This window comes from Coturnix japonica, chromosome 9 (genome assembly GCF_001577835.2).
Source record: "Coturnix japonica isolate 7356 chromosome 9, Coturnix japonica 2.1, whole genome shotgun sequence".
NCBI lineage: Eukaryota > Metazoa > Chordata > Aves > Galliformes > Phasianidae > Coturnix > Coturnix japonica.
In genome coordinates this window covers 1,989,668-2,007,504 of record NC_029524.1, presented here as the reverse complement: position 1 = coordinate 2,007,504, position 17,837 = coordinate 1,989,668, and the positions used below count along the sequence as shown (strand labels likewise).

At 47.7% G+C, this 17,837-nt stretch overlaps 2 protein-coding genes across 7 annotated transcripts in view; one reads left to right on the top strand and one right to left on the bottom strand.

The window, feature by feature from the left end:
• The window catches only part of NGEF (neuronal guanine nucleotide exchange factor), a 33,724-nt gene extending 19,922 nt beyond the window's left edge, over positions 1-13,802 (bottom strand). The window contains exons 1-4 of one of the 5 annotated variants that reach the window (XM_015871147.2): positions 13,537-13,802; positions 10,076-10,190; positions 1,207-1,389; positions 995-1,101 (exon numbers count right to left, since the gene is read on the bottom strand). In XM_015871147.2, the coding sequence (XP_015726633.1) occupies positions 995-1,101; positions 1,207-1,389; positions 10,076-10,190; positions 13,537-13,774 (643 nt within the window). In that variant the 5' untranslated portion in view covers positions 13,775-13,802. Of the gene's footprint in view, positions 1-994; positions 1,102-1,206; positions 1,390-2,106; positions 2,198-2,260; positions 2,385-10,075; positions 10,191-11,463; positions 11,571-13,536 lie in introns of those variants that run through there. The other 4 variants (XM_015871148.2, XM_015871149.2, XM_015871150.2 and 1 more) reach the window with 4 other exon arrangements.
• The window catches only part of NEU2 (neuraminidase 2), a 31,292-nt gene continuing 16,407 nt past the window's right edge, over positions 2,953-17,837 (top strand). The window contains exons 1-2 of one of the 2 annotated variants that reach the window (XM_015871155.2): positions 2,953-6,118; positions 15,650-15,827. The gene's annotated coding sequence lies outside the window, so the exon portion shown is untranslated. Of the gene's footprint in view, positions 6,119-13,727; positions 13,838-15,649; positions 15,828-17,837 lie in introns of those variants that run through there. The other variant, XM_015871156.2, reaches the window with a different exon arrangement.

Genomic DNA, 17,837 nt, shown 5'->3' with positions numbered 1-17,837 from the left:
TTCTCTGCTCCAGTTTCAGGCTAAAAGTCCATTAATGCCTCAAAGGCAGGAGGGAGGAAAGGCAACAGGGGGCTGCAGCCATTGGAAACGACCTGTCAGCTGGGGATTAGTGCAGCACCTCTGGCTGTCAGACCGTGCCTCCTTCCATCAAGGTGCTACAGACCCATGTGCAGTTAATTGGATGCGTGCAGAGATCCACAGAGCATCCTCTGATTGGCAGCACATAAAAACACACATGAATGGAGCAACGAGGTTGCTTTGAAGTCCTGGTGGTTGCAGTATTTTTATCACGCCTCTCAGCAGCCCGGTCCCTTAAAATTAAGATACACTGGCAAATCTGCATCTACACAGCCACAAGAAAGCAACAGATCTGGCAGCGTGCAGAACTGATCACCGCTTTCCTCAAAACCCTCAGCGCTCCGCCGATCGCTCTGACAGCCCCACAGGTTGCAGCGTCTTGCACTGTCACTTCCCGAGATTAAACCCAGCCATTAAACCTCCCCTCCGCAGCCTCCCACATAACCCCGGCTCTCCCTCTGCAGAGCAAGAAATGCCGGCTCTGCGGACAACGAGGGTCGGCCGGCAGCGCGGCGAGCCCAGATTGAGCCGCTCCGCCAGCGCCGCTCGCTCAGTAACGCGGTCTAACGCCTCTTCCAGCGTGCGAAATCAGATTGTAGCAGGAAGTTCAAATTCGCCCTAATGAGCGACTGCTTCGTAATTAACCCAAAGCGATCCTAGTTTGAGGAGCGGAGCAACAGCGTCCTGACACCTGCGGGGCAGCGCGACGCACCCGGAGATGCTCAGCGGGCGCTGCTGGAGGCACCGCTCCGCTCCTAACGCCGACAGCGGAGCTCGCCCAGCACGGACGGCGCTTCGGACTCGCCCGTCTCCGCCCGACGCCGTCCCGGCACTCGGCCGGGCTCAGCGCTGCGCTGCGATCGCTGCCCGCGGTTCCGCTCGCGGTTCGGACGGTTCGGGCGGCCCGGCCGCTTACCGATGTGCTCGATGAGGTTCCTCCACGAGTCGGCCGTCATGGGGTGGGCGGGCGGCGGCGCCTCGGCGGCGGTGGGGCTGCTGTCCTCGGCGGCCGCGGGGGGATTCCTACGGGACGGAAGGGAGCTTCAGGCGGGGCGGCGGCGTGGGGCGGCCACTCCGCCCCGGGTGCGGACCCCCCCGCTTTCCCCTCCCCGTCCGTCCGTCTCTCACCTGCCGGGCTGTCCCGCAGAGCCGTCCTGGTCGAGGGCGCAGGCTGCGCTGAGCGCCGCGGCCAGCAGCTCCATGGCCGGCGGCGGCAGGCGGCTGCCGAGCAGCTCCGGCGGTAGCGGCGGCGGCGCGGGGCTGGGGGAGCCCGGGAGGTTGCCACGGTAACGGGGGTAGGAAGGCAGCAGCCTGCGTGGGAAGGAGAGGGGAGCTGAGGCCGCCCCCGGGGCGCCCCCGCAGCCCCCAAACCGTTCGGAGCCTCCCCCGGCCCCTCGGAGCCTTTCCTCGGACCCCCTCAGCCGTCCCCGGGGGTCTCTCCCCCCGAATCCTTCCCCATCTCTCTCAGAGCCCCCCCAGCTGCCCGCGGGGGCGCGCTCTCCGAAATCAGCTCAGAGCCCCTCGCGCTCTCGGCAGGTTCTCCCCACAGAGCCCTCTCCGATCCCTCCCTGTCGGCTCCTACCAGCACCTTCCGAGCACGCCCTGCCCCGTCGCGGCCGCTCTTTGCGTTCCCGAACCCCCCTCGAGCTCCGCTCAGCGCCGCCAACCCCCCCCCTTCGCCCCCTTCCTCGCCCCCGCAGGAACCTCAGCGCCCCCGCACCCTTCCCAGCCTCTCCCCTCAGGTCCCCCCCACGACCCTCGCAGCCCCTCACGAAGAACCTCTGATAGCCTCCAAAACCCCTCCAAAGCCCCCACAGACCCCTCCCGTTCTCCCCCCCCCCCCGCAGCCCCGCCGTGCCGTACCCCCAGCCTCCCACCACCCTTTGCCCGCAGAGACCTTCTCGCCCTCCAGCCCCCCCGGCTCCGCTCCAGCGCAAGGTCCCTCCTCCGCCGGGAGGCTGCCTGCCTCCTCCCCAAGGGCCCCCGCAATGGCAGTCCCTGCCCCGAGGGCTCTGCGGGCACCCCTACCTCCATCCCCTGCCTTCCCGCAGAGAGGCTCCTTCCTCAGACGCAGGGATGCCCCCTCTCCATCCCCTCGCTCTCAGCAAGCAGCCTCCCCCGCGGCTCCCACGCACCGCAGCCCACCCTGTGCCCACCCCACGGAGCCCTGCCTGCCGCTGACCTCTCACCTCCCTGAAGCCGTCTGAGTCTATGTGCGGCCGGCGCCGGCTCGGAGGGAGAACAGAGTGTGGGAGAGGGGAGCTTTCCTGAACCGCTTCCAGATCTGGAGCGGATGGTGCATTTCTTCTCTGGGAGTGACACCCCGATATGGAGGGATGTAACGTGGAGGCTCAGCCTAAGCCCTGCTGCCAAGCTGCCTCCCTGCTCTGCCTCTTGCCCTGCTTGTTTCCTCCGGCTGGCTTTGCATCCCCCCGGTCATTCCTCCCATCCTAGCGTCGCTATTTCCATAAGGACATATTTCCTCATTTAGGCAGTATCTCAGTTACGAGCTCTATCTCTCCGTTCAGGTAATTGTTTCTCCGCCTCGGGGATAAATCCTCTGGAGCTCTGAAGCACGGCTGCACCCTGCATTGCTCGCAGTGCTTACGGGCAGCTTCAGTGCCCTCCACCTCAGTAACCCCCCAGCAAAAACGTCATCTGCACCACATTGCAACTGAGTTAACCGTCAGAAAACACCCAGCTATGCCTGGCGTGCTTGCTTTCTCCCCATTGCATATATAGCCATGCTTTATTCTGTAAGCAATACTGCAGTTTATGCAACGGCATAAAATCCCTTTGTCAGGTTGTGTATGGGAGATGGTTTCCTTTTTATCACTTTTATATTGTGTTTGCTAAGTGATGTATCCAGCCAGCACGTGACTCTACATTTAGGAGAACTCCCTCAGCTCGTGAGAACTAGATCTGATGTGCTGGAAGCGCTCGGTGCTCAGGTCATTAAGGAGGCAGAAGTGTCTGTGGGGGAGCCCGGGCTCAGATAACACTGTCAGCCCTTGGAGGTCAAAGGGTCACACAACTGGTGGGAAAAAACAGGGTCTTGTCAGAGAGTACCTGAAGCTCTGGTTTATGATTGCTGCTTTGGGAGCTGCCAGGGAATGTCATCAGGGGGTTCGGGAAGTGGGTGGGATGCTGAAAGCTTCTTTCTTAGTCAGGGGTAGGCAGGACATTAATAGCACCGATCACCTTTGTTATCCTGAATTTTGGAATTATAGGGATGCTGTTTTCTAAAGGACCTAGAGTGGCGAGGAGTTCTCTAGTGTGCAATGAGAAGCCAGTGCAGGTGCTGTCACTGACACTGCTCATACTGCTTCGCTCTCAGGGGTTCAATCCGTTGCAATTTGGAAGGAGAAAAGAAGAGCGTCTGGGTCATGGCGTGAGAAACAGGAGAAAGTAGAAAGTCCCTTCTGAGGATCCCTTCTAAGGATCCCTTCTAAGAGTCCCCTCTGAGGATCCCACCTGTCTTTTTTCTTCAGATTTTCCAAAATAATTTCACCTGGGAAATGTTGTTAAAAGCAATAATGATAATAAGAACACTGGAAGCTCTGAGGAGGTGAGAACACAGCCCAGAGTGAAATGCCCCCCGTGGCCATAAGAGGCCACAGCTTCCCTTATTCCATCAGAAATCTATTCCACCATGTGGCAGCAACTAATTGCCTCCTTTCCCTTCCTTTAGAACTTTTATTTCCTAACTGCAGCTTGGGTTTTCTTGCTCTTTCTTTATACCACAGCCTCACCACTTCGTGTTGCTGTATGGAGAAATGCTTGTTCTCCCAAGTGAGGTGACAGAATGCTCCCAGCGCTCCAAGGCTGGACTAAAGTGGATATTTTTGTCCTGCAAAATAACCGACGTTTTCTAAAGCTTTCCAAATCTGTTGTGAAGAATGAAGGAAAGCAAACAAGTGATTCACTGCAGCCCCACAGCTTTGCAGTGTCCAAGTCAGAGCTATTCCTTCACATGCTGCACACTGCAGCCTGCCCAGAGTGGGCCCAGCTCTGCTCTTGGAGCTGCTCCCCTCTTCATGGGATTCCCTTTGTCACCATTAACCACGGACTAAGTCTGATAGATGGAGCAGCTCAGCTCAGTTCCTCTTTCTCCTTCTCTTTTCCCACAACTCTTAGTGCAGTTTAGGCTGATCTGCCTGCACAATTCCACTTTGCACTTGACTCCCCAAGGCAGCAATCTGCCTTCCCCTTTAAGCCAGAGCTCGTGGTCATCTCGTTACTTGGTTTGGCCACTGAACTGTCTCAGCACAGGGTCAGTCTGCTGAGTGCCAACACAGCAGAGGTGGCAGACAGACAGTTGTATGGCACTTCAGATCATCTTCCACTGCCATGCAACTAAAGGCTCAGGCATAAGTACCCCCTCCTCCTGATCTTGGCCATCCAGGTAGGACTTTGGCAGTGCTTTTTGTTTGTTTGTTTTGTCTTTCTCACTATATCAGCAATGAATTCTCTCAGGAATTCTTAGGTTCCCAAAGCACACGGGCACTGGAAATTATCCTCATGGCCTCGTAATGTTGGTCATGCTCTGGGCAGTGGAATGTGACCATGGTGGGTGAAGGAGAGTGGGTTTGGGCTTGCATATGTTCTGCAAAGAAGAAAAGGGGATTGGGTAGTTCTGAGCCTCAGGTGCAGCCTGACCTGGTCCATTGCTGCCTTAAAAACGTGGTAATTGGTGTGAGCTTATAATTAGTTTGTCTATATAGTTCATATAGTTACTTAAGGCAGGGTTGGGGGATGAAGTTCCAGTCTGTATGGTCAGCTGCAAATTAACCTTTCCGATTTCCTTACGTTTGTCTGAATTCAAAAGCGGTCCTTAGAATAAAGATATGCAAAGAGCTGGTTTTCAGACGACACCAAAATGAATGCAGGAATTTGTTTTTGTTGTCTTACAGCAGTTTTTAGAACTCAAGTCTCACCTTCTCAGAAACTAAAAAATGAGAAGCTGCGACCCAGCATATCTTATTCATGAAAACTTCCCCAGCCCCTTTAGGCAGTGGGAGTTTCACACCAAGAAAGGCCACAAGATGAAGTAAGAAGCACTGCTTTAATGTGAGCAGAGAAGCGTCAAGTTATTAATAGATTCAAATAGCGTTAGACCCAGGAAAATATATTTTCATCCTTCAGGTTCATTCAGGTTCTTTTCTGCTCACGTGTGGTTTTTTTAGTAGTGGTTTTTTTTTTGTTTTGTTTTGTTTTTGACAACAAATTACAAATATGCAGTTCCTGGTGTGGTTTTTTTTTTCTTGACAGAGAGATAAGTGGAACTCCTCATGCCTAATATTTTTAGATTATAAAGGCCAAGGGCACATCTGTTCTCCTGAGCCTCCTTAAGCTTTCACCAAAATACCTTAATTAAATCTGTTGGGGCTGGCAGTCTTACTGGCAACTAAAAACGTCCAGAACTTCCTATGATGAGATCTTTACCTGCCTATAACCTTTTGATGCTCAGAATCACTAGGATTCCTTCCTTGTGACCGTCTGCCATAGGCTGCCACTACCTCCTTTGAAATAAAGGGCTTTATAGCTTCTTAGGTTAAGGAAGATATAATTTGATGCCTATTAAAAGAAAACAGAAATCCTGTCTTTTTATCCCCTGAGAAGCTGTGGCTTCTCTTGAAATCTGGGCTTTTCCAGGGCTTTATCTTTGTCTGACCTGTGAAAATCCATAGGGATTATGGGCTGTTTTGCACTCTATCCAATACACGCAAACTGGAGACTTGGATTTTAGTATCTAAAATTCCCTGAGCAGTTGCCTGTGGAGAGAACATGTGCCCTGTCCAGGGTTGAGAAGAGCATATCTGATACTGCAGAGGTAGAAATGGCCTGGTACAGTTCTAGGCACTACAGATAAAGGCTGCTTCTTCTGTACTCTCAGTGCTTCTTGTGCTGGATCTGTGCAGCACAACAAGACAAGTTTGGTTGAAAAGCAGAGGGAAGAGGACTCAAGCATGGAAAGGGAACAGACTGTCTCTGGACCAGGAGACTGCTATGAAGAGAGGAACTGCCCACAGGTGCTTCGGTGAGTTGGAGAGAGCTGCAGAAGGCAGCACTGGAACTAGGGGGGAGGATGAGAGACTAAGACTGTATGCAGAGCAAAAGGCTGAAGGGCTTGGGGAAAGTCAAAACAATGAGATATGGGCTGCACAGGGCAAGAAAGGGGAGCAACACATCTGGGAAACATTAGCCTGAGAAGATCAGGTAAAGGATCACAAGTTGGGTTGATTGAAAAGGAGTGAAGCAAAGGGGTTGGTTGGGGATTAGGGGAGTACTCAGGTGGACTGGATTGTGTTGAGAGGGCTAGAGGGCAGTGTGAGTGTTGCTGATGAAACCATGGCTTGGCTGAAGAACAGAGACTGGGTCAAATAGGTGGGCATAAACTGGGATTAGGTTCTTCATTGGCTGTAAATGCCACAGTTTACTATGGTAAGCTGAGATTTTGATACTAATATAATTTAATGTTGAAAATGGGTACTTGTTAGAGAAAAGTGATTGTTTTTAGAACTTTCTAGCCCAACCCACCTCTTCTGCTGCAGATGCTGTTGCTCTTAGGCTTTTTAAGTTTGAGATTGAGAAGGATATGAAAAGAATTATCTATCTCTAAAAAGCACAAAATAAAGGTTATAGGGTGACAAGGATTTGTTCAACATACAAATAGGTGACTATAAGGAATTCACCTCGTAATTAGGAGGAAACTCGAGTACAACCTCTTGCAATGCAGGTCTCAGCCTCTCTGGAGGCTTTTCCCTCTTTTCAGGTTAAATCAGGCTAAATAAGCAGTGCCCTCTGCTGCCCAGGACAAACAGCGCTGAGCTGTGGGGAGCTAACCCACATTCACACAGTCCTTCAGTGAGACACTGATTTACATAAACAGTTGTTTCTCTCTGATATCTGTTTGCAAATGTACATCCCTTAGATTCCTTCTCTCTGCTGAAGGTGGCTGTATTTGCTGTTATAGTGCTTCCACTCTATTAACTCAGATCAAACCTAATCCGCTATTTTAGATTATCTTTTCTTTTCTCTATCTCTCTCTCTTTTTTTTTTTTTCCCCTCTGCATTGGAGGTTTCATAAAAGAAATCTGATTTCTCTGAAGTGTTAAATCAATGGCCTTACAGTGAGCTTTGCGACATGAGATTTCGCATTGAGTTTCTTCTCCACTGTATCCAGTGGCCCATAATGAATATGTATCATTGCTGGCATCTGACTCAGTGGGAAACGGTAGGTCAATAATACACTCACGCTGATAGAACATCTGTATTGTATTAGAAATGAAGAGAAGTCAACATCCTATTAGCTGATAATATAGGGTAGATACTGATTGGTGGATCTCATTTCTGGGGTTTGAGATGACTAATTTTCTGCTCTCTGTGGGAGCTGCTTTCAGCTGTGGCTGACAGTTATGGATGGACTCCCTGGGTGGGTGTTTTTCAGCGGTGGTTTTCTGTGATCTCAATCTGCACAATTGCTGCCACTGTCAAGCTGGAAGGACTGATGGCGGTATGAAAGGGAAGCTTTCTTGTGACTTTAGTTCCTTGCAGGTCTTTGGCTGTGGTTACCCTGACGAACAGGAGTTGTGCTAGAAGCTCAGCACTGAGATGTGCTGGGGAAGTTAACCAAATAGTTGGGAAGAGGATCATGGTGTGAGAGGTTTGGATACTTGTACAATGTGGCAGACTGGGATGGAGCCACAGGATGCTGTGGAGAACTCGAGTGCTTTGGGGGGAGCTGGAGGTCACAGGGAGAAAGGGCATAAGGGAAAAATACTTTGAGAATATGTAGGCCTAAAAGTGCTCTAAATAAGTGCCTTCTGGAGGGTGCAGGTTAGATTTGGGATGACACGTGGACTCACATCACTGGTGGGTTTGAAGGAGTCTATAATGCTATCTCTTATTCAGAGTGTTAAAATCCATATCCCATCTGAGTTCACTTCAGAGAAATGTTCAACTTCCCAAACTATGTTTCCCAGTTGTGGTTACTCCCTGCCCCAAATATGTGAAGTGACATCCCTACCTGCAGACATGTTTGTGTTGGCATCTTCATGCAAGGGGGAGGGACTGAGCCTGCCTTGCCCTGGCATTTTACAGTGATGTCAAAACAGTACTGAGCGTGAAGAGATGCAGCACTGATGTCCCACCTGCCCTCTGTATCACGGTGATTCACTCCTGAGCAACTTATGTTCTGGTCAGAAGAACTCCTACTCTCCTTTCTGCAGAACAATCTTCTGCATTCAGGACTCTTTGCTGAGAGGCACTAAGTTCTTTTCAGGGAGAAACTAAATGCATTTCTTGAGCTCACTGATAACATTTTGGTTGTCTTTTCTGCACAATGGCCTGTTTTCTCCTGTAGAAGGAGGAGGATGGTGATTACTGCAAGTAATGGCAATGCCCTTAGAATCCTGCAGGTTTCTCACAATGCAAATTTCTGCTGGTTCTCTTACAAATTACAGCTGATGTTTCAGAGAAAGGAGGAGGAGGACATGAGCTCAGTTTGAGCCAGAACTCTGCTCTCGTTCTCTGTCAGATTTCTGTGCTGGTTTTCAGTGCAGTGCCACTCAGCAGCACTGCCTGCTTTTAGCACACGCATGACTTAGAACTTGTACTGACCTGTCAAGCACTGTGCACAGCAGCACCTTTGATAAAGACTGACTCCCAGCACAGACTCATTGTTTCCAGCTCCAGGGAGAATCAGGCTGCGCGTGTTTCAGAGCTGCCTAAGTGGCAGTGTCAGGATGTCAGAGACTGACAGTGATGATTATGCCGCAAGGAGAGGAAGACAGATGGCTATGACATCTCAGCAGACTGCAACTGTCTAGTTTCTTATGCTCAGTTTAATGCCAAAGGGCAATCAATTTCAGCCAGGGCAATTAATTTCTTTAAATCCAACTTGACAGTTTGGCTACGTTTTTTTCACTGGCATCTTCCTGATTAAGAAATGTACACTATGTGCTGTGCCAATATAGCTTGGCTCAGTAATTAAGACCTCACCATGGAGTATAGTGCATGTACCTTTGGAGGGCAAGTGTTAGTGCTGTCAACTTGGTCTTCTATAACACAGGTATTGACCACCTTGTGATTATATGTGCCAATGATGAGGTGCCAGAGAGTGATTTGGGGAGAATGCCTCAGCTGTGTATTAGAAGGTGCAAGGCTCAGTAGCTGTTCATCCCTCTGCCTACCTGCAGTGGTAAGAGAGCAGGGATGCAGGAAAACTTTCTGTCTGCCCCTTGAAATGTAACATCTCTGAGACGCTGCAGATGAGATTGCCACTCTGTATGCAAATCTTGCATGTATTTGTCTGCTGTGTTTGGACCTGCTTGGAGTTCATCTTTGACATGGAGCCTATCAGGCTGCTCTGGCCCTGTGCTATAGTGATGATGGAATCAGAACCTTTTGCTTTTCCCTTTTTGTTGAGGGATTTTGAGCAGAAAAGACTGCCTCACTGAAGACCCCTACTGGCTATTCATTCTTGAAAGTAAATGCCAAATACAAAATCAAAATGCCTCAGGAAAACATTTCTATAGCTATTTCTTCAGATACAAGAGCCTGTCTTCTACATGAGGTTGTATACCAACATTCGGGAGAGCCATGTGTGAATGTTGAGAATGGGACAATCCTTGTATTGGGATGTTTCATCAGGGTCTCCTTATTCTCTCACCAAGCTTCTTAAGGTAGCATCCCCTTCTTGCTTGTTTATCTCTTTGCAGTTTATCCCACTGTCTTCCTGTTATGTCAACCTCCCTACCCCCTCCCAGCCCCCCCCCCACCCCCCCGCTCCCTGCTGATAAGAACCTTTACACCAGAGCTCTAGTATTACATGATATAGCGCTGTTTTGAGTTGTTATTATAAGCCAAGGTAAGGAGTCATGGGCTGGTAGCTACAGCTTAGTCCAACTGGTCTTCAGAAGTAAGCATTTTTCTTCTGACACCACTCTATTCTTCAGCAGAAGCGCAGTGAATGCCCTGAGCACGCACTCCTTACCTCTGAATCAATAGTTCTTCTAAAGTTGTCTTGTTAGAGTCTACTGGAGGTGGTGATCCCTTAGGTGGTAAAACGTTCAGGGGCTCTTTGACCGACTCATTGTTTTTGAGTGAACCTGTGACATAAGAGAAAGCCAAGAGGGTGCTAAAGTAGTTGCTTTCTTAAGGGTCATTTTCACTTGTACTGTAGGTAGTGTTTTTCTTTTATCAAAGGCAATAGGAAGGCTACAGACACAAAGCTACATTTTAGTTTGACTTCTCAAGCCAGTCTTAAATGTCAACAGCTTGTGCACTGCATGGTTGCGCAACCTTTGGTGCAGCTGCAAACTGCAAGCAAGAAAAGGTGAAAAGAGATGTACTTTATCAGTTCTTACATTCCCAAGTGGCTCTCTGACCAGTGAATATTAGTCCCCAGCATTTTCAGTGCAATTCTTTAAGGAAAAAAGTTTAGCTGTGTCTGCCTGTTCTTGCTAATGTTTGTTTCTCGAGTCAGGGATTCATTACTGCTCTGCTTTCAGGCACACAGTAGATGTTCAGTTTACTGGATAAATCAGGGCTAGACTCGGGTGATACAGGAGCTTTACTTTTAATTGCTTCTCTACTTTTCCTCAGATGAACCCCCAATCCTTTTACAGGGAGCCAAAGTTGTGTTAAGTCTGAGGCTTATTACTGCAGTACTTGGCAGGAGGTGGTGCATCTCACTTTTCAAATGAAACCTCCTGTTGTTTGAGGCCTGCTGATAAATGGCCTTGTTTGTTTTTTGTTGTTTTAAAGAAATATTTTGGTCTAAGTCATAGTCCTGTTTGCATTTCAAACTGGTGACAGCACAGTCAGGCCAACACTAACTGGTTTCTGCCACACCCATTTAATCAGTGCTATGGATTTTCAGATGGAAAGGGTGAAATCCAGACTCTTTAGCTGCCTCAAACAGTGCCAGAGGCTTCCAAAACGCTACCTTCAGTTTTCTCTTTGCTTCTTGGATACTTAAAACATCTCAGCTTCCTGTCAGAGGAGATGGCTTAAAAAAAACACAAGCTCATTTTCCATTTAAAGGAAAGAATCTATTCTATTTTACAATTCCTAGGCTATAAGCCAAAGCTAGGCTGGTGCAGAGGGAACCTACATAAAAGCCTTTCAGCGGATTTATATGCTTTTAGATTATTATTTTTTTTTTTTAAGATTACTTATATTTTCTTGTTCTCATTCCTTGTGTCTTTATTTCTCCTGTTTGGAATCCTACCCTGCATTTTCCCCTGTACTTTACCCTCTCTTCCTTTCTTTCCTTCCCCTCTCCTCCCCTCATTTCCTAAGTAAAACGAGAACAGTTTAGCATTTGAGATTGAGTCAGGCTCATGGATTTGGGTTTGAAGTCAAGATAAAAGAGCTCACCCATCCCTTGTTTCCATGCACGTCAGTAAGTGCTGTCAGAAGTTCCTGCTACAAGCGAGGCTGCTGTAAAAGTCCCCGCTGTCCAGTGTCTGGGAGAGGGGATGGAGTCAGTGGAGCAGAGGGAGAAGGCTGCTTACACAATCCTAGCTGAGTTTAAAAGCTGGACATGCTACAGTCGTACTGGAGAAAGATCTATAGCTCATAGCCCAAGTTCTGCTGTATAAACTGGAGAAAAGAAACGTTTCCAGTGTGTCTTGCTGAACAATTGCAGATATGGAAGAAAATGCCACAGATGTAACACAGAAAGGGAATATGTAGGAGAGAAACGCAGGTCAGCTCCTGTGGATGCTCTAATGAGCTGCTAAGAGCCTTTCTTTTAGTTTGTCCTTCCTCAGTCACACTGGCTAGACAGGAGGAATGTCCTCCTGCGCTGCTGTCCTGATGCTGTGATGCTGCAGATGCATGAAGTTGCCATGTCCTTGTGTGCTGGTCCTGCTGCAACTAACAGGGCAGGTGCTTCCTCAGCAGCAGTCTGGATGCTGAGATGTTTGGAGATCCGGAGTAAGGGCAAGTCTCCTCTCGGCTTGCTTTGCAGCACTGCTCTGGGGAAGCAGTGTGAGGATGGCTCTGCTCAGGTCCTGCTGCTGCGCTGGCAGGGTGGAGAGCAGGTCTGCTCTGGCACTGGCAGCATTCAGTTTATCCACAAACCTCATTGACAACAGTAGCAGAATATTAAACAGGAGCTCTTTGCTCTGCTGCTGTCTGCTTGGAAACTTGGAGAAGGGAGGGAACTTTCCTTCTGTCCTTGCCACAGGGTTGAATGGGCCTTTATACTGCTGAAATAACACGGCTCCCTTGGCAAGGCAACCAGGAGACACCTATTTTCTTGGGGACATTTCCCAGGCCTCCTTTATTTTGAGGTGTAGGATTTCTGCTCTTTGTTTTCTTAGAGAACTTGGTTTGTTTTCAGGGGCTGAACTGATGTGCTTTACTACTGCATAACGAAGTAATAATGTCTTGCATAGAACTCAAACAGTCAGAAATACTGTTACATCATTTTAACTCGTGCAGTTAGCCAAAGTTCAGAGTCCAATGGATTATTCAGAAGTTTATAATCTCAAGACGGAATAGGTATTTCCACTGCAATCTGTTTTACTTACAAGAAGCTATAAAATTCAGTTTCTCTGAACACCTAGCTGACCAAGCAGACTGCATGTTCTGTATTCACAGTTCCAGGTCTCCCTCACCTAGCATTTGAATTACAGCTGTTCTCAGGTTTGCTTGCAACCCTGTTTCCAGCACTTCTGAATGTGTTGAGATGGCTCCTTTCCTGGCACTCTTTTTGGCTTCTCATAATCTTCACAGCTGCTCAGACAACATGCCAGCTCAGTGAACGTCTCGCCCTGCGGCCATGCTCTGCACTGTTCATAGAACCACAGAGCTGGATGGGACCCATGAGGGTTACTGAGTCCAACTCCTGGTTCTATGCAGGGCCAGCCCACAATCCAAGCCCTGTGTGGTGTCTCAGCACTCCCTGAGCTGCAGCCCACTGACCCCTGGGGCAGAGCCTTTCCCTCACCCACCCCACCCTCCCTGATGCAGCCCCATGTCAATTCCCTCAGAAGCCTTTTAGCCGACTTGTTCATATTGTTATACTCAAGCCATGCCTCAGCCCACGTTGTTCTGGGTGGTATTTCTCTTATTTCACCCTCCTTGTCCAAAGAATGTCATGTGTTGCTTAGAGCTATCTTCAGTGAGAGGTGGCATTGCTCTTCATAGAAGTCTCACTCCCTTCATTGCAGTTTCCATAGGCTTGGTCCCCAGGTGTACTGCTTTGCCTTTGCTGGCTATTGACTCCACGTGGCATTCAGCTTGCCGTGTCATTACTTATGTAGATCCCACTTTTTCAATATATCCTTTCTATATTCTAAGGAAGTTCCTACTCTTTGACAGCTTTTTGTAGCACTGAATCTGCTTTCTATTTTCCCTATTGCTTTTCTAACCTCACTGACTCCCATAGTTCTTAATTGCATTGGAAAAAGGAAGCTTAATGTTGTCTGGGTCAGTACTCACCTGCAGCACGTCCTGCGTGCATTGTTTCTCTTGCAGTCTTCCTCTTTGTTCTGTTTGGCAGCCTCATGGACCGATAGTACTTGGAATTTCTTTGAATGGCGATGTAATGTGTGTGAGAGTCCCTCTCATGGGTCGCAGAGTCAGCACCTTCTGACTCTTCCTCACCTTCAGAGACTGAAATTGACCGAGAAATACCCTGCTGGAGCCCACCAGCAGCTTCTCCTCCATGCCCATCCATGGCTTTCAGATCTCGACTAGAGCAGCTGAGAGGATGGACCAGCAGCACAGCAGCAGCAGGCAGGTAGTGTCCACAACTCCATCAACTTTATGTGAATGAGAGCAGGAGACCTGCAAACAAAACAGAGCAAAACATGAAAAGAGAATATCTTGGCAAGGAAGTCATCCCATGCCTTAAGCATTGTTTATTACATGTTCATTTTTGTCCTGTGTTTGCTCCACTGATGACCATGCCATTTGTCTCTTGTGAGCAGTAGACTGCCAGCTGATGTACAGCAGGTACTGCTAATGGCCAAGTTCTTATTTGCCAGGATTAAAATGTTATGGAATAGAAAGTAAAACCCAAAGAGATAGAGCTCTGTTAATCCATCTATTATCTGCGTTCCACGCACTGTAATAGAAGAATGAATGTGTTTTACAGGGCTGAGTGGCTTCCTAACACTAACAGTACTCATTCCCACAGTGCAGATAAGTGAAGAAAAGCCCTTAACTGCAATGAAACAAAAGTAGAATGAAAAGAGAAGGTAGCAATGGGGAGTGTGCAGACTTGGTTTTATTTCCCAGAGTAGCCCTCCTATGTCAGTGTTCCCTCTTAGTGACATGGACTGCTGTGCTAAGTGTTGGTGCATGGGCTGTGCCTGCACTCTCAGGCATTTATAGAAGACAGGCCTCTAAGACAGCAGATAAAATGTGAACTTCAGAGTTCATTGCTGGCTTTGTCTCATTGAATTCTCTCAGCTGTTATGGCCTAAGTACATACATGATTTTGTGACTGGTGGGGCTAACATGAATAGTAGAAAGAGCTGCTGTATAGGAAATGTGAATATAAAATTGACAGTTCACTGGGAGAAGGGCATGATATAGTACTACAGATTAGTAATTACATGCTGTTATGATGTTCTACATATCACTGGCTTGTTACAGGAAGGCTAATACATGTGATAATCTAGAAGGTATCTTATATATCATGTCAGCTTTTGGTTTGGGTCAATTTCCATGAACCCATGTGTGCCACCAACTTTCTTCTTGCTTGTCCCCAGGACCATTTCAGCAAGCCTGAACATCATCTGCAAATCCTCTGCTTTCCAAATTTCCTGAGGGTCCTTCTAAAGGATGGGGCCCAATGTAAAATCTTGCACCAAGCCTGAGTTGTTCTGCCTCCTGGCTCCGCAGATCAGAAAGTCTGTTTATTCCTTTCATGACAAGCAGGCAGCTTGTGGCTGCTAAATTTACATGTTGATTTCAGTTCTACCACAGCTTTGGGGCTGTTTGGAGCTGGTGGTTGCTCTGGGATAACTTCCAGTGTTACTGGAAGTGTATGAAGGACTCGTTTGTTGGTTGTGGTGTTAAGTTTGGTTTCTAAATTACACTGAGGTATAGAGATTCACTAAGTCTGTTTCTGTTTCCGTGGCTCAGTAGAACAGCAGAATAAAAACAGCTGCTGTTGGGGACAGCCTGTAAAGGAAAAAAAAGAGCTATTTCTTTTCCCATGCCTTTCTGATTGTGCTTCTTCCTGTCCCAAACTGAAGCCCCAAAGGCTTGATCCTTGCAACTATAATGGAAGCATTTCAGTTAACTGGACCACAACCAGTACTGCATGTATAATCCTTTCTGACAATAAACTCAAACAACCACTTATTTCTCATTCACTTTTCTTCCATAAACTGCCTGAGGAGTTGGATTTGTGACAATCTTCTCTATATCAAAGTTACTTTGTGCTTTGGATGGCATAGATGGAGAGGTTTCTGACAGAGGAGCTTTCAGTATGGCTAAATGAAACTGTCTGCTGAGTTACCCAAAGCCATTTCAGTGTGTTTAGTAGCACCATCAAACCAGTGCAGTTGTCTTTATTAGGATTCCTTCTTTTGTCTGTCAGGGGAATGAAGAGCATCCATCCTGAACAGCAGGAGTGCTGCTGGGCTACCAAGCAGTCCCTAACAAGCAAGATGGTTGGCCAAAAGTGATTACAAAAGTGGAGGAGGAAAAGACTTCCCTGTTTTCTAGGAGAGGAAGGAGCGAAGAGAGATTTGCTTATTGTGGTGGCTATAAAGAATGTAAGTATTTTTTTCTTTCCTTAGTAAGAATGCAAGAAAAGAATGTAATATTGAAGGCAGCGGTTCCAATTACACAACCAATACTCTAATAAATTGTTAGGAAAGCATTTTGTGGTATGTCAGTCCTGGCTTTCCATTGCTTTATATGTGTTAAAAGCAGGGGTGGGTTTAAAGGATATGTTCAGTTATGCTATTCTGGTAGTAGTCAAGCTACTTGATGTCAGACAAGGAATGAATCAAGCAGGTGTGGACAACAGCTATCCCTGTCTGAGTGATTGTGGTTAATTTTTGACAAAGGTATTAATCTCTAATAGTCACAGTCAGCTGAGTGCCAAGTCTTGTCATGGGAATAACCCATCCCAACTGCATTCACATCATATCCTGACATCGTGTCTTGCTGCAGTGTCACCATCTACCTGAATCTGCTTTGAAAGCAAACTTCCTACCCTGCAGTTCAAGAAGCAGCAGAGTGCAGGGAAAAGGTTGTAGAGCAACAAAAGATGACAACAGTGAAAAGCAGCAAGTGGTGCATATATAGCAATGTTAGAGATATGCATTTTGACTCATTCAGCCTCCAGGAATTTGACTGTATAGAAATCTTACTTGCCAATTTAAAATATGGCATTTTTCTGTAGATCAGTTATATCTAATGAATGATACGACTGTTTTTCATAGCAGGGGTTGTACCCTGAAAGCTGAGATCATGGCTCTTTGGGCATGCAAGAGGTTGAGCTCAGAGTGAGAGCACTAGTCAATGCTCTCCCCATTTTGCTCATCCCATACCATGACCCCAGTCTCAGTGGCAGTCCTGTAGGGCTCCAGCACAACAGCAGTTGCTGCCCCTTGTAATTTGTTGCCCTGGGTAATCACCTGATACTTTATTTCCCTTAAAAATAAAGCAAAAGCTATTATCTGACTGAAGAGTTTTAAGTATTGTGCTTAGTATGTGCTTAGCTTATGCCTGGTGATTCTGAAATGAAAAATGCTTGATTTGTCAGTGTCCTATAGTGCTGTGGCCTAGTCTGGGAGGCTGCTTGATCAGTAGCAGAGATAGCCTGAAGTCTCCAGGTATGCAATGCAGGGATGCTTTGAAGCAAGAACTAACTTGCATGAGTACAACTTGACTGTACAGTTTCCCTACATAGGGACATACAGTCACAGAAGATGAATTGCCCTCACCTGATTACCTAATGTATTCCTACTGCCACAGACAAGATAAGAGCATTCACATATGGTCTATAAATATCTGAGGTGTGGGGGGCAAAGTGGCGAGGCCGGATTCTTTTCAGCAGGAGACAGGACAAGGGGAAATGGCCAGAAATAGCTTTCCTGCCTATTTGATGAACCAGATGGGGCTCTTTTAGGACGTTCTTCAACCTCTCAGGGTGAATGTAGCTTCTTTAATATTTATTCTTTAAATACATGCTTATTTTGCAATATTAAATCTAATTTAGAAAGGTTTCTTTCTAAAATGCTTTAACTCTCTTGAAAACCTTCTGCAGACTGAGCATAAGCCTCTGCCTCCCACCGCCACCAGTCCCCCATCACATCCTTGCTTGTGTCTGAGGCATGGATTTTTTTCCCTCTCTTCCTCTGCTTTAAGAGCAGAGTGGAATGTCATCTCTAAAGTATTTCACTGTGCATTGTAATGAGGCTAAAACAGGGATGGGGCACAGTCCAAAATCCAGCAGCAGGCCTTACTCATCCGCTGCCGTTCTTGCTCACGTGGCTGCCAATCCCTTAAGGAGTGCCACCCGCGGGTGGGCCCACTAAGGCACTGGGGCTCCACACAGGCTCAGGCCTGCGTTTGCATTGGGAGATATTTCTGTCACAGTCAGGGGAATAGCAACACCCACAGACTCAGCCCTGGGCTGTGGCAGATGTAGCTGTGAATTTGTTTAGTGGTTTGAGCTAACGCACAGCCTTCTAAGTGCTGTCAGTCAGGTGCTCTCACATGTCCCATTTTGTGCCACCTTTGCTACAGGGTAGCTAACTTCCAGCGGAAGGATG